Here is a 17785-nt window from a genome sequence, read left to right as displayed (position 1 = left end):
TGTCTGGTGTAAACGTGCTACAGAAGTAGGAAAGCCTGTCAGGTGATATTTTCAAGGTTTTTTTTTTTGTTTTGTTTTTTGGAGGGCTTTTAAAAAATAGGTGTTTAGAACAGCAGCAGAGACAGTTTTAACCTTCGGTCCCTTCAGAGCCGCGCTTGGCCCGAGGGGACTGCCCAGATGGGAGCCCCCCAAGCCCACCCGCGCCCCAGCCCTGCAGAAGACGGCGAAAGGCGGGCCGGCCGGTGGGAGAAAGGGGAACCGGCGCCTTCCTCAACAGCGCCTCGGCCGCCGCCCGGGGCTGCGGTTTCGGTATGCAAAGCCGCCGCCGCCTCACGGCGCTTCCTCGGGCACGGCTGCTGCCCGGGCGGCTCCGGACGAGATCGAGGAACCGCTGCAGCGTCCAGAAGAAAACGGCCATTTACGGATTTCTTTTATTATTTAAGGGCTCCCGTTAGGCATTAAGCGTCCTCCTCCCAACCTCCTCAGCGGGGGGCAGGCGCCTGGTGAAGGCTCGGCCCCGGCCCCGGCGGCGCCTCCCCTCAGCGGGGCCGCGGCGCTGCAGAGGCCCCGGTCCCAGGCTGGGCCGCGGGGCGGGAAAGGCCCTGCCGTCAGCCCCGCAGGTTTCCCTTTGGCAGGGCGCGTTTCTGCCCCCCTCGGCGCTTGGTTGGCGTGAGGAGGCGGGGAGCGGCCCCGCGGGAGGCATTTGCTGCTGCCCGCCCGCCCCAGCCCCTCGCCGGGACGGGGGAGGCAGGAACGGGAAACAAAGGGACGCGTCCCCTTTAAACACCTCCCCACCGCTCCCTCCCACGTGGTGCAGGGTAGGGGCGGGGATTCCGCGCTGCGTCACTTCCGTTTCTCTCGCGGTGCGGAGGAGCGGCGCGCGGAGCAGGACGTGAGTGTTGGGGTCCCCCCTCGCGCCCCACCGGGGCCGCCGCCATTTTCTCCCGTCCGCCGTCCCCGTCGCCGGCTGCCGGGGCCTCGGCGCCTCCCGGCCGGCGCGGAGGAGGCGCGCTGGGTGGCCGTGTGGCGAGGCTTCCCCTTTTCCTCGAGTGCCCGCTGTGCCCTGCGGGAGGGATGCCCCGGCGTGGAGCGGGCCTGGGGCGGGAGGAGGAGCCGCTGTCGAGGAGAAGCTGCCATGTTGGGGGGGCAAAGAGGATTTGAGTGAGGGAGAAAATGGCGGCGGGGAACCGCCCGGCTCCGTTCCCCCCACGCCGGGATCTGACCCTGCCCGCTGAAGACCCCCGACCCATCTTTTTTGTGCCGCCTTTTCTCTCCTCCGCCGCCGGTGGCCTGCAGCCCGCTTGCTGCCACCCTGCCCCGGGAGGACCTGGTCGTCCTTGCCCGTGCCCCCCATTCGGGCCCTCGCTCCTTTCCCCTGGGGGGCAACACGAGCCGTGGAAAAGAGGAATAGGGGAGGAAAATGGCGGCTGGGATCCGCCTACCTGGTGTTCCTAGCTCGTCCTGGCTTGTCTTTCTTCTCTCCCTTTCCTTCGTCCTCTTTCGGCCCGTCTCTTTCGGCCCCTGCTCGCACCGGTGCTTCGGTGTCTCCTCACGCTCTCCCTGCCAGCTTCTCCCGAGGGGCACGTGCCGCCCCCCATTTCTTTTTCCTCCAGTTTCCGCCCCCACCTTCCTCCATGTTGTCACTCCCTGTCCTGGCGCGGACCCTGGGGTTATCCCCTGCTGGGGCCTGCGCCCCTCGCCTCTCAGGTCTTTTCTTGTTCGGCTCCTCGATTTCATGTCATTGCTCTGCTTATTTTTACATCGTCCCATTCCAGCTCTCCTCTGCCTCCATCCTGCAGCGTGGTTTATCTGTGTTTCCCCGTACCCTGTTTCATTTTCAGTGCTACAGCTTCCATCGTTGTGCTCCAAGCTGTTACGACAGAACTTACCCTACTTTAGAACCACGTTGATCCATTAGCATTATGCAGACTCCGTTTTTTCATTTGCATATGTTTTTTTTTTTTTCACTGCCAGTTTAAAAACACTGCTATTCCTTTTTGTTTCCTGAGATTTGCTTCTTCAGTGTTTTCTTAGCCTTTCCTAGCTGTAGTTCATTTTATGTAGTTTCTCTCTGGGATGCTTATTTTTATTCTGAAAGAACAAATGAGCTATTTATCTGTTACAAAGAGTTTCTAGTAGCAGGCAAGATGTGCAACTGCTATGTCTAACCACATGTTTGCATACTAGAGAGATGTAGAAGCACACCTGGCAACATGTATTCAAGGAAAGTTGCATGTCTACTTGTTTGGCAAATGCAGTAGACTCTAGTGACTGATGTGTTGAAGCTGCAGTGGAAACATTAATTGCAGTACTGTAGTTCACTGTAACCGAGGTGTTTTTCAGACTCTTGTATTATTGGTGGGAACTTTAGCTTCGTGGATGATGATTGTGCAGCATGTTGCTTGCAAATCCAAGTGGGCGAAATGCCCATGTAGGAGTAAAGATAATGCTAGGGCCTTAATAGTTTATATTTGTGAATGTAATATATAGAATTCAACTGGAGGACAGTATTGTATTGTATTTTTTACATTATGGTTTCTGCCATATCCACGGGTCTATGAAACTGGTGGGAAAATTGTCCCTTTGTAAACAGTTACGAAACTGAAACGCTGCATTTAATGCAGTTGAAGCAAAAAGGGGAAGAGATATAAGAGGGAAGAGTGTTTGAGATCGCATCTCCAACGTGTATTAAAGCTTATATAAAAAGGCAGAAAGTCTTTAGGAGGGTTTTGAATAAGATGGGCTTTTACAAACAGGTTTGAAGATGGCTTTCCAGCCGTAATTGGACATACTCCGTGTACAGTGTTCTCACATTATTTTTCTCTTCCTAGAATGCCTAAGTCAAAGGAACTTGTGTCTTCAAGCTCGTCTGCCAGTGATTCAGATAGTGAAGTTGACAAAAAGGTGAACATTATATGTGGTTTATTACTACTGTATTAACTCTTACATTTCAGGCTGGGGTGAAGGAATTGTGTGAGCGTTACGTCACGACATGCATGTCATTCCATATCATTTATCAGATGCTTAACCCAAACCACCCCCCTCTCCCACCCCCCAACAACTACAACAACAACAAAAAAACCACTTCCCGAGATTAGGGTTTGGGTGGATAGGATGCTTTTTGCCTTGCAGTGAACTTTTTTTTCCTAAGTTGTGTTTTGCTCTCTTCAGGGTTTTCTGTATGATGTATCTAACTACAAGCTTCCTGGCATTTTCTGCTGCTTTGTGGCAAGTAATAGCAGGCTTCTGTATAAGCTGCCCCTGGTGGCAAGAATTTGGACTAATTTTGAGGACAAACCCCCCCCACCCCCCCCCACCCCCCGCCTTTGGTATCTGGATTACTTGTCCAAAACAAAAAGCTCCACTTGCCCTGTCCTTCATGTGCCACTTGCTTATCTTGTTTGCATGTTCTTTTTCTCTATTTCAGATTCCTACATTTACTGTAATACCATCTGCTAGTTTCTCACTTAAAAGCTGAGCCAACCTGAATGTCTTCAAGTTGATTAATTTTAACACATGTTGACCGTTTTAAATGTATAAATGGAGTGTTCCCATTTATTTTTAATAGTTATTTAATTTATAAGTGTGTATAAACTTATTAAACTGTATAAACTTATTAAACTGCATAAACTTATTAAACTGTTTTGTTGACAAACAAAACCAGAAAAAAACCAGTGAATTTATCTTTTTAAAAAATGTTAGGTGGTAACACAGACATAAGGTCTTTTAATGTAGTATGTGAAGAGACTTGATCTGCTTTACTGAACTGGTTCAAATGTGACTTGGTTGCACTTTGCAAATTAGGCATTCTGTCAGCTCTTAATATAAGAGAAAATGGTCAGGTGATTTTTTTGATAGGGAGCTGTATTCTTGAAAAGACGTAGTCTAACAGTCTGCTTTAGTGGGCAGTAGGGTGTTTGGTTTTTTTTTCCCCTGCTACAACCTCCTATATTTGTTGGAACTGTTTGTCTTTAAAGGAGGTTATCCACAATACGATTGTAGCAGGTGAGACTAATTTTTGGTATCTTTGTATTACTCTTTTTTTGGGATGGGCATGGTTACTATATAACCATTAGTAGAAATAGTAATTTTGTGGCATCTGTGGGTAATCGGATTTACCAGTGACACTGTCTGAATGTTTTAAAAACATGTTTAATTTATCATGCTATGAGCAGAGATTAGATGCTGATTTAAAAAAAAAATATTTCTCTGTTGGACGTGATTTCCAGATCCTTTCTTTATTATCTCATCTAGTGTTTTTCTTTTCCTAGAAGAGTTGTAAGCTGTCCTGCATTTTTTTGTTGCACTCAGAGGAAAGGAAGGTGAAACTTGAATCAGACTTCAATTTTTTTATTAAAACTACTGAACCAACAGTATTGGTGCGCAGAAAGAGTAGGATTTTTGAAATGTATTTTGATCTAATTCAGTTCTCCTTAAAGCCAAAATATCAGGTAAACTTTACTGGGAACAGAATTAGGCTCATTTGAAGTTTTTTTTTTTTTTAAATTCTAGTCTAAATGTACAGTATTGGATTTCTGCCTTCACAACAGGAAGGTGATAATGTGCATTGCATAGTAGTAGTTTGTGACCTCTAACGTAAACTTTTCTGTAACTTATATAATGAGTTGTGGTTCGTGCTTTTTTTATTCTTGCTCCAAGGCAAAGCGGAAAAAGCAAGCAGCTCCAGAAAAGCCTGTAAAGAAACAAAAGACTGGTGAAAGTTCAAAAGGCGCAGCTTCTTCTAAGCAAAGCAGTAACAGAGACGAGAATATGTTTCAGGTAAAATTGATGACTCTTAGAGCCTGGTTAAGGTAACATGTTATATCATCTTCAGTATAAATTTTACGAGGTCATCTGAGTATCTTGACAGCATAGTGCTTGGTCTCCTGAAGCCTTGGCCAAAGGAGATTATGATGCTAGCATGCAGATAGATGCTCAGAAAAAGCATTGTCAGATTTCAGCAGAGTAAAAGAATCCGAGTTGTAGCAGTTGGTCTAACCCTCGTGTCTTTGCCTGTGGTAACTCTGGGTAGTCATTTTGTCGGTAAATACAGCACTTACCATGAGTGTACTGTAAATATTAGATCAGGACTGTCTCTACATGGAAATGTTTTTTAATCAGGGCTCTTGAAAGAAAGGTTCTTGGAAACCGAAGTATGGACTCTTCATTCCTGTTTAACTAGGTCAAGGGCAACTTGGCTTCTGTATTATAAGACAGTGTCTTGGAATAAGTTTTGCTTGTTCCTTTGTTTTATGGTGCAGGTTTTTCTCACTGAACATCAGAAAGATTGTAATTTTTGACATTGTCCTTGTTTTTAAGATGGGATGAATATAACTTTCTCAGTAGCAAGATGCGTTTGTGAATTCAGGGTATTGCAGTTCCTGGGGTTAGCTGAGGCAATAGCAGTGTGTGCTGAAAGCTGTGCAAGAATACACGTAGCTCAGAATTACCTTTTTTAGGGGTGTGAATCGAGACTTACGAAATGCCTCTGACTAGCTGGCTGGAAAGGTACTTAAATTCATAGAGACTTTGATTGTCAAGTTTGTGAAAAGGTATGGGAGAGGTGCCTAGTGAGATGGCCCGAAAACTGAGTAAGGCAAAAGAAATGGTTTTGGGCTGTAGCTGTGCAAAGCAATATGGCAAAAAAAAATCTTTTCTAGAGAGAAGACCTGCTTAACTGATACTGTAACACAGGGCAGTTATTTTTAATGTATCAGTTCTCACTTTCCTCTTCACGTATAGTTGGGAGGGAGAGCTTCAGTTGAAGGCAATGCCTAGACTTCCCTATCAAAGGAAGGGTATAATATTTCTAGTTCTGCTGGGGCATGCTTTGAATTATGTAGGAAAAATGAGATTGTGTCTTCTACACCTTATGAGGTGAGCTGCAGTTAAAACTCAAAAAAACTCTGTATAAGCTTTATGCTATGTTTGTTCAGAAATTCCAGCCTTGGAGAAAGCTGTTAAGATTTTTAATACTCCCCTGATGCAAAAATACCCAAACCCTTTCAAATGAAAGCAAAAGTATTTGCATGCTCTGATTTCTTTCAACCTTTTTGACCTAAGATAATAAAAAGTTACTAAAAACAGATAGTGGAGGACTCCTATTAGTCTGATAAAGAACAGGATTCTTCCAGTGTTGAGTATAATGCAGAAAAAATATTTGAATATCACCTTGACCTAAAACCATCAGTGTTAGTCTCTGCCTGCCTTCTAGTTCATCAACAAAATTTTTTTTAGATCCCTTATTGTGTTATGTGAAGCATTGTCAGGTTTTTTCATGCTACATCAGCTTCTGTGCATTAACTAAGATGCAACTGTTTCAGTGTAGAAATAGCACTGTAGGTCTGAGGATACTTCCCCTCTCTCCCCCCTATCCAGGAGACCATGCTAGAAGATATAGTTGCATGTTAATTTTCTAGGTATGGTTTTGTTTGTTCCAGGACTATTAGTAATACTAGAAACTCTCCTTTCTGCTTTCCCATGGCAGTAAAGTGATCTCTGATGTGCTAGTGGTTTTGCAGTATAACTTACAAGTGTGGCTTCAATTGACGGGAAGCAGGCTGTAAAGCGTTCATAGGATAGCCAGAAGTTCTGCGGTGTCCATATTTTGTGTGGGAGCGGCAGCAAATGATGTGAAACTTAGAGGCTTGTTGTTCTACACCCTCAGGCTGTGTTTTTAAAGTATATAGGTTCCCTTCATACAGAGGTCATTGTGACTGCTGTATTCAGAAGATTCAGGATTTTCATAAAAATGTATGTTTTATTTTTGTTAGAGCCTGATGTTGGTGTAATGGTATTCTTGAAACTAATTATGAAGAATAGTATAAATGTAAGCAGAAGGAATTAATTCAGTATAAGAGACCAAGTGTATTTTACTTATTTACATGTCTTGGCCTTTTTAGGTTTTATAGGTAGCCTAGTATACTTCGGAATTTTTTAAAAGATTTGGCTGCAGCTGGGGAGCAGAAATTTATCTTACTCCCATTTGTGATGTATTACTAGAGGCCCTAAGGACAAGCATTATTCATGTTAGTGTGGAAGGGTTTAGTGTTGATACATTAGATTCTTGTCGGTGGCTTCAAGCCAACGTGAGCTCTGCATCCTGTGCTTTGGTTAGTTTGACAAATCCTGTTATCCACCTATGCCTGATTTGGATAAGGTTTGTTAATGCTGTCAGGATGCAGTATTAATGACTACCCAGAGTGGAACCACATGGCATGATCAGGCATTTCACTGAAATTGTTACTTCAAAAGTCGCCCATCTGTGTATTGTCCCACCTCTCTTGTCCTTCTCATTTTTTTTTTTTTTTAAACTTTGGGTCATACTAGCTCTTTGACTTGTGAGAAATAAGTTCTTCAGTTTCCAAGTGTAATGTCTGTATCTATCATAGGCTCTTGAAAGTAGGTAAATATGTAAGTTTTTGATGCTCTGGAAAGATGATTGGTTTAGCACATTAATTCTGAAACTTAGGTGGTCACCGATGCGTTTCACAATTGATTTGCTGTGTTGCAAATCTTACTGCTTACAGGACTCTTTATTGTGCTTCTCCTAATGCTATACATATAGTTATCAGCTAAGAAAGAAGGATGCTTTTTTGCTGTTTCTACTTCCACAGTGTGTATACACTTTAATCAAGACAAACTGGAAATAGGAGGAAAGACAGTGAAGAAGTTTGTTGCCGAAACTCATACAGGAAGTCAGTTGTATAGCTGTGAAAGGAAATGAGACACAGTTCAGTGCATTTTATTCTAAGAAACAAAAACCTGGAAATAATGCTTCTAAAGTCTTCTAATATCTGTAATTCAATAGAACAGTGTAATCTAAGGAGGTGTAATATTTAATAAAAAGCACATGAACTTGTCTGTGAAGGTTCAACTGCGGTAACGATGCAGTGATAAGTCAATACAGCCCTTGGAACACTACTGTGGTTATGGAGATACAAAGGTGTCTTAGATCAGTGAAATTATTCTAGGGCTATCAGCTGCTGTGTGAAAAAAGAACTGTTCAGAAATGAATCTGTGCCAGAATTGCAGGTAACTGAACATCAAGAAACATCAATTTTCTTAAATAGTTAAATTTAGATTTGGCTTGAGGTTTTTAACCTTAGCTGTTAATTGAAACTGTACTTTAGAAGCCTGTTTAAAGCTTTGAGCAGTGGCAACTGTTTTGCACAGAGTTCAACTAAACATTCAAAATCTAATGTGCACATTCAGCTGAAATCTAGACAGTGATGTAAAACCTGACTTAATTTCAGCATTTTCATATGGAACTGTTTCCATTTAATGTAGACTTACTGATTGAATAGATGTGAACTTTGCATTATTGCCCCTTGCCTTACTGTAGTTGAATTAAGACATACAGTCTTATCCTTAAAATTCAAATCCTAAACCCTTGCACTGTATTTGCAGCTGTAATCTGCTATATTGTTTTAGACTTTCTTTCTCTAGAGCAAATCTGGAATTACTTGGCAATGCACTAATAGTCTTTGATAGCTCTGGAAACAAAAAGTGTTGTGGAGTACTACTACTTGAAGCTGTGCTTAGAGGTGACCTTAAAACTCACTGAAGCATTGAAGGGTAAAACCAAGAAATGTTCATGTAGGCTATTTGGGATATTCTTTGCCAGCAGTGCTGACTGACTTGGGCGTGGTACCACACGTGATCTGAAAGAACTAAGCTACTGTGACATCATATCTTATTTCTGCATGTTAAATTTGTACTACTGTGAAAGTCTTTAATAAATCAATCGAAAAATATTGTCTTATAAACTGTAATGTCTTGTTCATTGTAAAGGATGCTTTGAAGTAGGAAAACTGCTTCAGGCTTACGGTATCTAAAGATGCCCTCGTGGTTTTAAAATCAATGGAAGGTTATTAAATTGCATTAAATTGTATCACAATGCAAGATGCATAAACTAAGGAAGTTAAAAACTAAAGTTAATGTTTTATCAGGAAGGAATATTCTATCTTAAAATTGTTTACTTTAGAATGTGTTCTTTCTTCATTAAGTGTATCCAGAAGGTGCATACAGAATTCTAAGAAGTTCTTACATGAACTGTATTTGATTGTGTTTTTATTATCTGATTTCTGATTCTCAAATTCACATTATACTTTGAATTTATGTGAACAAATAGTTTTATATCAAATTTGGAAAGAACTCTAATGAGCCTAAATCTGTAAATGCATGGTTGTCAGTGCGACTGCTTCACTTTCCCTGTGCTCCCCTGCCCTGCCCCCCCCACCCCAAAGCACCCTCATAATTCAGTTAAGCCACTGTGGTGCAGAAATTACGGAATTCCAAAATCATTTCATACTATGGTACATGCTGGTAAACATAAAGGATTTGAATGTTTTTTTGGAACACCTGATATGGTGATAGTCTTTTAACCACAGTTCCAATGAAGTGCCATGAGGACTTGGGAGTAGCCATGGGACAGCTGGTGGCTAACTTTCATTTCCATCTGTATTTACTGTGTTTAAAAAAAATAATAAAAAAAAAACACCAAACAAAAACCCCTCTAGAAATTGTGGTAGTCTCATGTTAATATCTAAGTTGCTTTCTGTACATGTGGAATGGACTAAAATTTAGATTTGCGAGTAGAGCTCCCTCCTTCCCTGTTTACAACTGCTGCAAACAAAGGTGGTTATAATAGAGGCAAAATTTTATTTCAGAAAACAGTAAATTAGTGGCTTTTCTAAGAAGTAAGCGTGTTAAGAATATAGGTATTTCTATTCTAGGAGAGGTACTTTTGCACTGTGCATTGAATGCTCAACTCATTTTAAGTCGTTCATCCATTTATATAGTCATTACTTATTAGCCTACTGACTACTCTGGATTAAGCTTTTGATCTAGTTGTTTCTCTGGTGTCTAAAATAAGCTGCAGTGTGCAATGTCACATGTCCGAGTCTGATACTGCTGGGAATAGTGAATGCTGTAATATGTAAAATACCTAAAAGACCCTTATATGTGTTTTGACAGATTGGCAAAATGAGGTATGTCAGTGTTCGTGACTTTAAAGGGAAAGTCTTAATTGATATTAGAGAATATTGGATGGATCAAGAAGGTGAAATGAAGCCTGGCAGAAAAGGTATTGTTCTGCTTTGTTATTTTGTATTAAAACATTGTCTGCAGTTTGCTGGAGAACTTTGTGTATCAGATTTTTATACTTTGTTGCTACATGATATTTTTAGAGCTGTATTTTTACTTTTTTATAATTTATATTTTAACAAAGATCAGTTTTATCTGTAGATTATAAACAAAATGAAAGTGGGTTCGTTTGAGTCTGTTTTCCTAAATGGATCCTCCATGATTTATGAAAAACAAGGCATCAAATACAAGCACATCTGGTGTGGGAGTTGTAAACATAGCCATACTTTTTCATCCCCCCCCCCCCCCCCCCCCCCCGTTGATTAACTTAATCAACATAATTTCTTTCTTTCATTACAAGCGTATTTCTTCAAAATTCACTGAAAAGCTTTAACTTACTCACTTGTGATAAGATGTTAATTTCTTTAAAACATTTATGTCCTTCAATTTCTATCAAATTGTAGATTAAAATAATTAAAACATTTAAAGTGACCAATGTTGGAAAAAATATGTCAAGATTTTATTTGAGGTGAAAAAACCTCAAGTGTTCAAGTTTTGGTACTGTGCTTCTAATCTGCAGCACAGCATAAACCATTGTACCTTTGATTGCCACTCCCATACCTGCTTTTTATGGCACACATTCACTGAACAATTCTCAGAACCTTGCCACCTGCAAGATGAGGATGCGAGGATAGTTGCAGTAGTAGTGCTTTGCTTAAAGTCATGTTGCTTCTGTTAGAAAAGCCTACTTTTAATTGGTTTCTGTATTGCACTGAGGAAAGAGGTAAGCATGAAACATTCCGCCCTGGAGATTGAAGACGTTTAATGTACAATCAGCATGAGGTTTGTTACATTCTTCTGGTGTGTCCAGGAGCAACTCGGTGAATAGACATTTGGAAAGCTTGAGAAGCATTTTCAACATTTCTTAAATAACCACTGAAAATAGGTTTGCATGAACAGGTGTACTGGTACTGTACAGGAAAATTTCTTGGTTTGGATTTGTTGTTGCTACTTAACAAAAAAGATTAACTACTAAGGACTTTAACCTGCTGTGTTTTGAGGTGGAAGTGAAAAGTATATGCAGTTTGAGTGGCAAACTACAATGAGATTTGATGGGTAGGGCAAGTGACAAAAATTACATGATGTAGATAGAAATGTTTATCAATGTGGCAAAAGGGTCTGAATTTTATTAGGATAAAATTAATAATTGATACAGTATGTGAGTCAAATGTTCCATTGATGCATTTATGAGATGCTTATCTAGCTATCCTAAAAACATATAAGCAGTTGAAATTTTGTCATAAAAAAAAAAACAGAAAAAAAATGCCAACAGTTTAAATTATTGTGTCACATTGTTTCGAACAGCAGGTCTGAACTGTATGCAGTTCATCTGGTATGTGGTTCAGGGACATCTTGATGACATTTGGTCCCCTAATAATGGTTAGCACACCTGACATAACTGTTTTCAAAAGAAACCTGCCCTCTAAAAACTGGTGGAAAACTGCTTAGAGTAGCTCCATGCAGACTGCTTGCTGCTCAAAATTATGGTGGTGCTCTGATAAGACAGTGATGGTAGAAGAGAAAAAAGGCGATGAGCCCCAAAAATGGAATTCAAAGTTTCACCTGTTTTCAGGTCCTGCTCCACCTACAGGGAGAAAGCAATGAAGGAAGCCTGATCACTGAGGGGGGAGAGTGGGGGTAAATAGTAGAAGAGCCTGGCTGGAGAGAGTATGAGAGGTAGGCCTGTGAGTCTATACTTGCATGGAGTTGGCATAGAGATAGAGATTGTAGGAGAAGAATGAGGAGACTACAACACATAGGAAACATGTGCCTGGACTCAAGCTTGAGGAAGTACAAGTTTAGAACTGAAGATATGGTTTGTGAGCTACTGAATTATTATTGATCGAATGTCACTAGAAACTATGGTGAACTTGAAGTGAAAAAATAACTTCTATGATGGTTTGTGAGTGCTAGGGAGTGGGATAGAGTCTCTCCAAAATGTTACTTATAGTATGTGTTATTGACAATGCTTTAAGAAACAGGAGAGAAAAAAAAAAATCCCAGAATTATGGTACTTTAAAAGTGCATAGAAGTTCAGTCCACAGCGGTATGGCTTTTAGGAGCCAAAAGGAATACGAACGATTTCCAACATCTCACTTGGCTTTTGTGCCGCCTTCTGTCAAGGCCAGAGGTGTATTTCACATCCTGTGTTTAGCCTAACACTTATGAATTAATTTGTTACACTGTGCTCATTTTCTTTGTAATTTATACTAGTCCGGAGATAAGCTAAAGTCTAAAGTTAAACTGAAGTGTTCCAAATGAGTAGTTTCACTTTGTAACTGAGATGGTTGTTGAAGTAGCTCAAGCATGAATAGTTACGACATAGACTGATAGTATTTATGCAAGATCCTGCACCACAATTTTCTTTGTCTTATGTGTTTATTTTTAACACATTTCAGGTATTTCTTTAAATCCAGAACAGTGGAACCAGCTGAAGGAACAGATTTCTGATATTGATGATGCAGTAAGAAAACTGTAAAGACAGAGCCATACCGAAACTTTTCTCATTTTCGTTGTTTCAAGCGGTCTTTTTACATTGGCTTTTGTTTTCTAAAATATTGTTTTCCAAGCTATTGTATATTTGGATTGCAAAACGATTTGTAAGATGAATACTTTTTTTATGTGCATTAAAAGTGTATTCTGAGTGAGGTTATTTGTGTATACTTTACTAAAAGGAAATGTGTTGCTTTCACCTCATGGTGTAAAATAAACAAATCAAATAATATGTAAAGCATACTTGTTTATGGCCTTTTGATTGAAGGTGTTTGCTGATAAGACCGCCTAATAGCTTTAGTCTTTGTTTTAGTTTCAGTTTAGTTTACGGTTAATATGAATTTGTTTTCTGAGGAGATTTCTTAAAATGTCTCCATTTAATTTTTTCTTTTATTTCATACTATTTGGTATTGCCATGACAGCTTTCTGCTTTAAGACTTGATACAAACAGTCAATACTTGGTAAAACACATTTTTGTAGATAATTTTAAATACTGTATTTGCTAATTTACCCTATTTATTCAGATGTAAACACTCCTGAGTATATTGACTTTTTTGCATTACTTGCATGAGGTGTTATGCTAAACAATAACACTTGAACACAAGCCACATGCTATTTCTTCCCATTTTTCTCTAGCTTGCTTGACTTAGAAAATACAAATAGCCTTTTTTCTTGGACCCTAGGTTTTAGAATGCAATGCATAAACTTTTACAGTAATAGACATATACCTCAGAGTAAGATAGTGTTTAAAAGCTCCAAATGTGGTTATTAGCTAGGTACCCTTTTCAAGCTTTGCATTAAATTCATTCTTGAACACATACTAGCTAGTTATTCTATAGTAAAGAACAGTTAACCTGTCTTTGTAGGGCTTTTGTTTGTTTGAGAGTATTGCGTAAACAATGATGCTTAAACTAGGCTGTAACACAGGTTAAACAGTCAAACAGGGTTAAAATTGCTTCAGCCAAAATGGCTGGCTATCATGCTTCTGCCCTGTCCACGCTGCCTGCCCAAACCACTTAACTTGGCTTGCTTTGTGTGGCTTACATGTGCACAGCTGTTTTATCTTTTGTACGGAAGACACTTAGCGCTTAAGTGAAGCGCTGGTACGTAGTGGATCATGACTCCAGCAAACTTCACTTGTCAACATTGTACTATTCTGGTAAGAGAAGCTTCTGTCCAGTGGAAGCTCTGTTAGCGTAGATGCTGCCCCAGTTGAAGGGCTCCTTGGTAGGCGTCACAAACAATGGAATGAAGAAGGGAGAATATGATATTTGAGTAGAACTTGGAGAGATAAGGGGCACGCCAGTATGGAAGTTAACGGTGAAAGATCAAAGTTAGCTGACGTGTAACTACAGTGAAGAAATCTATGTTAGCGGAATTGGAGAAGAGTTCATTTTCTGACTTGATTCAGTTAATCGAAGGAAGAAGATGAAACAACTTCATGAAAATTGCCATTTCAAGACTATGTAGTGAATGTACAACTTAATTGGTTTGGCCGTAATTTTCCCATTTGATGTTAAACTTAATGTATTTTTAAAATTTTGTATAGATAAACAGGATTTACTATTTGTTTAATTTTGGGATATCTTAATAGAATTGTTTATATTGCAGACATGCGTGGAAGTGCCATACACAGACTGTTCCTGTGCTGCAGAGTTTATAGTTCAATACAAATAGGTATTGAAGGGTGAGGAAGGGTGATTTCATCAAATTAAATATGTTACTTAATTTAAATATTATATCAGATATCTCCACCTGCTTTTTAACTTACCCGTTGTTGACGTATTACAAATAAAATTAAGATCTGTTTTCCTATAGCTCAGGAAACCTGAATTTGTAAGAACTGCTTGAGGGTGAAGAGATGTTTTATGGTAGCAGATGCATTTTTGGGCACATTCTTTTTTGAGTGACTCTCAAAGGCATGTAGGGATATTTGGACCAAATAAAATAAATATGAAATACCTGCTAAAATTTCACAGATGAATGAATGAAATAAATTGCTTTAGATGACTATCGATAGGTTCTAGGTGTTTTTTATTTGCGGTATGTATATATGATTTTTTTTCCTTTAAATCTGAAATTTTGCAACCAGTTTTCGCCCATTTTACCTCAAAACTTTCATGTGGCTACTTTAAAGTGCATGATTATATTAGAGGGAACACTGTCCTCACTTAGATTACTGTGGTAGTAGGTCATAGGATGGCAGTTGTGTATCAAAATACAATATAATTGTGTTCAGGAAAGTGGAGAAAAATTTGTTCATTTGAGGGGAGTAAGTGAAAAAGTTTTAATATAGTGATTAGTTCTCTTGTGGAAACTGATGGTAGAGGTGTTCCAAGAAATTAGTATTTGTTAACCAAGATCTGTTAGTTCCTCTTCTAGATAACCCCCTTGCTGAATTTGTGGTGATAATTACTGGAGCTGTTAATCCCATTTTACTTGATAAAACTCGGGGCAGTTTGATTTTACTTAGCTTGTGTGTTTAAAGTTTTCCATCTGCCAGTTATATTTCTGCCTGTAATAATTATAAAATATCATGTCTTTGACCTGAGCCAATCTTAACTAAATAAAACTAAATAAACCAGTTTCGCAAATGAACTCCAGATGGGATGCGTTGAGTTGTGAGGGAATTCGTTGCATCTCAGATGACTGATGCGCTTGTTACTTGATAAAAATTTGACACATTCCACGTTATTTTAAAATAAATAGTTGGTAGTGATTTGTCATGTAATTGTCTACGGCTGTACTCTTTCTAATTTGAGAAGAAAGTTCAGATTTTTTTGAATAAATGTTATTTTCTTGCAGACAAAATGGTAATTAGGGTACATGTAGAAGTGTCCATGGAAGAAAATAGTGCATGTATGAAAAGACAGTGTAATATGAGATAAAAACACTCCTCCCTTTCCCATTGAAGTGGCAAAAGAAAGATGCGTTTGATTCTTCATGTTCATGCAGGGCATATTAGCAATATGTTTTATAAATTAAACCTTCTGTTGAGCTTAGGAGGAAAAAATACGTCACAGTTAGAGCTGCCAAAGTACCATATGTGTGATAAATCAAACTGTCATGTACGATGTTGCTCTTATGTAGAGATGTTCATATTGAAATTAAACGAATGCAGTACTAATTTTGATATTTCTGTTAAAGGAAATGCCCCAGTTACGTACTTCTTATGTGATCTGTTAGCAAAAATGTAATTCTGGTAACTCAAATGTGATGTTGTTAACCATGTGGAATGTTTCATGTTTCGCTCTGGTGGTATCTGCTGCAGAGAGGCCACTGGAAATATGAGCCCTCCAACTGTAATTACCTTAATGTTCAAATAAAACCTAGTTAAATGGCATATGTGTAATAACAATCTGAACACTTGGAAATAAATGAAGCCTTCTGTTGACATAGCGTTATTTTTAATAGAAATTTAGCTGCACTAAAGCTTATTTTTTTTCTTAAATTGTTGTGCAAACTGCTGTTTGTTTCTTTCAACTGTTGTAATTTGGAAATTCGAAAACTTAATCATCTGATACTCGGTCCATGTTTGTGGGTGGGGGATTGATTGTGTAGCCTGGAGGGATAGAAGTTTTTCACTGATAGAAGAACTATTGTCATGTATATATGCCAGCAGCAGATGAAACACACTTTTCTAACATCAAACAGAAGGAAAGTGCCTCATAAGTAACTACTGTTAAGAAAATGGCTGATTATCTTTTTCAGTGGAGTTTCTTTTTGATCTGACAATAAATGTAACCATAGATTAGATATAAAAACCCGTTTATTATCATTGGTCAGTTAGGTCAGTGTACGCTTCTTTAGGAAGGGTATTTGTTTTTCACATGCTTGCTGTGACTGATTTGTAGGGAGTGGATTAACTGATCGTATCCTTGAAGCTAACAGATTTTTCAAGTAATTTTGATTAGTTTAGCAATTTGTAGCCACAGAAACAGAAACGGCTGTGGCTCAAAGGGAAGAAATGGAGTTTGGGGTTGATGAAGGGTCATTGTGTCCTACCTATTTCTCATTTGCTGCTGTCCACTTACTGATAGTAGCAGACTGTAGCTCTGGTGACTTAGGTATGAAAGAGCCATCAGATAGGCAATGTTTTTCCTGTTGTGAATCAAGCCTGTGTCCCCTGCTCTTAATTTAATATTGTTAGGTAAAAGTCTGAAGACACCTGCTGACAAACTGAAATAAATGGTCCTTGGCTTAGTGATGGTTTATCAGGGAAGCTTAAATTGTGCTGTCTTGTGAGCAGAGGGACATGCCATTAGTCATGGGGATAACTGAAAGGCTGAGAACTTGGTGACAGCTGTTCTGTTGGTATTGTGCTTCACTTAACGAAAATGTTATTTTTTTTAAGATCTGCTTAATTTGGCTTTCATTTTACTTCCTTTTCATTTTTCAGTGAATCCGTATACTTGTCATGGATGGGATGGCGAATGAGGTAGGAACTGAGGTTGGGTTGAGGACTCAAGTTTTTAAAAACCTTGTTATCCTTTGGAAGGAAGGTGGGGTCTCAGTCCTGAAGGTGGAGAGAGCTTGCTGTAACACTGCAAAAGTTGGTGGAATGAACAGACTGTTCTTGGAAATCTCTAGGTGTATTTGATAAGGCTAAATAAGAAAAACATTTTATGCCTCCTTGGCCAGCATGCCTAGTAGACTACTGTTAGTTATCAGTTCACTTGGGCAGAAGTTAACAAGATAAAACCTGCTGAAGTAAAGACATGGTGAGATTTTACATAACCCTGTTATTTGTGTTGTTATCTAAAGAAGAACTGTTTCACACCTTAAGAGTTTAAATGTTTTATGCTTTCACTAATAGGCTAATGTGTCACAATAATTTTCAGGCTGTTGAAAATAAAGCCCATTTCATTTTAGGAACAGAAAGACCTAAGTTGTCCTATTTACTAAAATACCATCACACAACATATCTGAGGGAGAGGCAAATGACGTTGTATATTAAGAACAAGCTTGAGATTGATGTGACCCTAACAATTAACTACTTGAAATTGCAAGTTAGGTGGTATATAGCAATAAAACTTTGCAGTCTGTTTGTGGTGGTGATTTTATGTAATCTTTGAAGCTTTTTGCTAGCTATCTCAACGTGAAATGGCTCTGCAGAGCTCTTCTGTTTCCTCTGCTTTCCGTTTGC

The 17785-nt window shown here is 39.5% G+C and overlaps 1 protein-coding gene across 2 annotated transcripts; it reads left to right on the top strand.

Annotated features, from left to right (window-relative positions):
• Positions 1-806: 806 nt before the first annotated feature.
• On the top strand, positions 807-16033 carry SUB1 (SUB1 regulator of transcription). Of its 2 annotated transcripts, XR_015707956.1 has the most exons (6): positions 807-892; positions 2832-2904; positions 4660-4779; positions 9979-10087; positions 11720-11823; positions 12546-16033. XR_015707956.1 is itself a non-coding variant. In XM_087773284.1 (5 exons), the coding sequence occupies exons 2-5, from the start codon at positions 2833-2835 to the stop codon at positions 12623-12625; spliced, it is 381 nt and encodes a 126-aa protein (XP_087629410.1). In that variant the 5' UTR covers positions 807-892; position 2832; the 3' UTR covers positions 12626-16033. The 2 variants fall into 2 exon arrangements, 1 of the variants encoding a protein (XP_087629410.1); XM_087773284.1 differs by lacking the exon at positions 11720-11823.
• The last annotated feature ends 1752 nt before the right edge of the window (positions 16034-17785 follow it).

Source organism: Nipponia nippon, unplaced genomic scaffold, assembly GCF_047370975.1.
Source record: "Nipponia nippon isolate SJK-2023a ecotype South Korea unplaced genomic scaffold, ASM4737097v1 scaffold_39, whole genome shotgun sequence".
Taxonomy (NCBI): Eukaryota; Metazoa; Chordata; class Aves; order Pelecaniformes; family Threskiornithidae; genus Nipponia; species Nipponia nippon.
This window is presented reverse-complemented; position numbering and strand designations above follow the sequence as displayed.

Bases quoted from the DNA above. Each gene is read 5' to 3' on its own strand.
- SUB1 (XM_087773284.1), top strand. From the start codon at position 2,833: ATGCCTAAGTCAAAGGAACTTGTGTCTTCAAGCTCGTCTGCCAGTGAT. The intron at 4,780-9,978 runs GTAAAATTGATG...GTGTTTTGACAG, and splicing joins GAGACGAGAATATGTTTCAG to ATTGGCAAAATGAGGTATGT. The intron at 10,088-12,545 runs GTATTGTTCTGC...AACACATTTCAG, and splicing joins AATGAAGCCTGGCAGAAAAG to GTATTTCTTTAAATCCAGAA.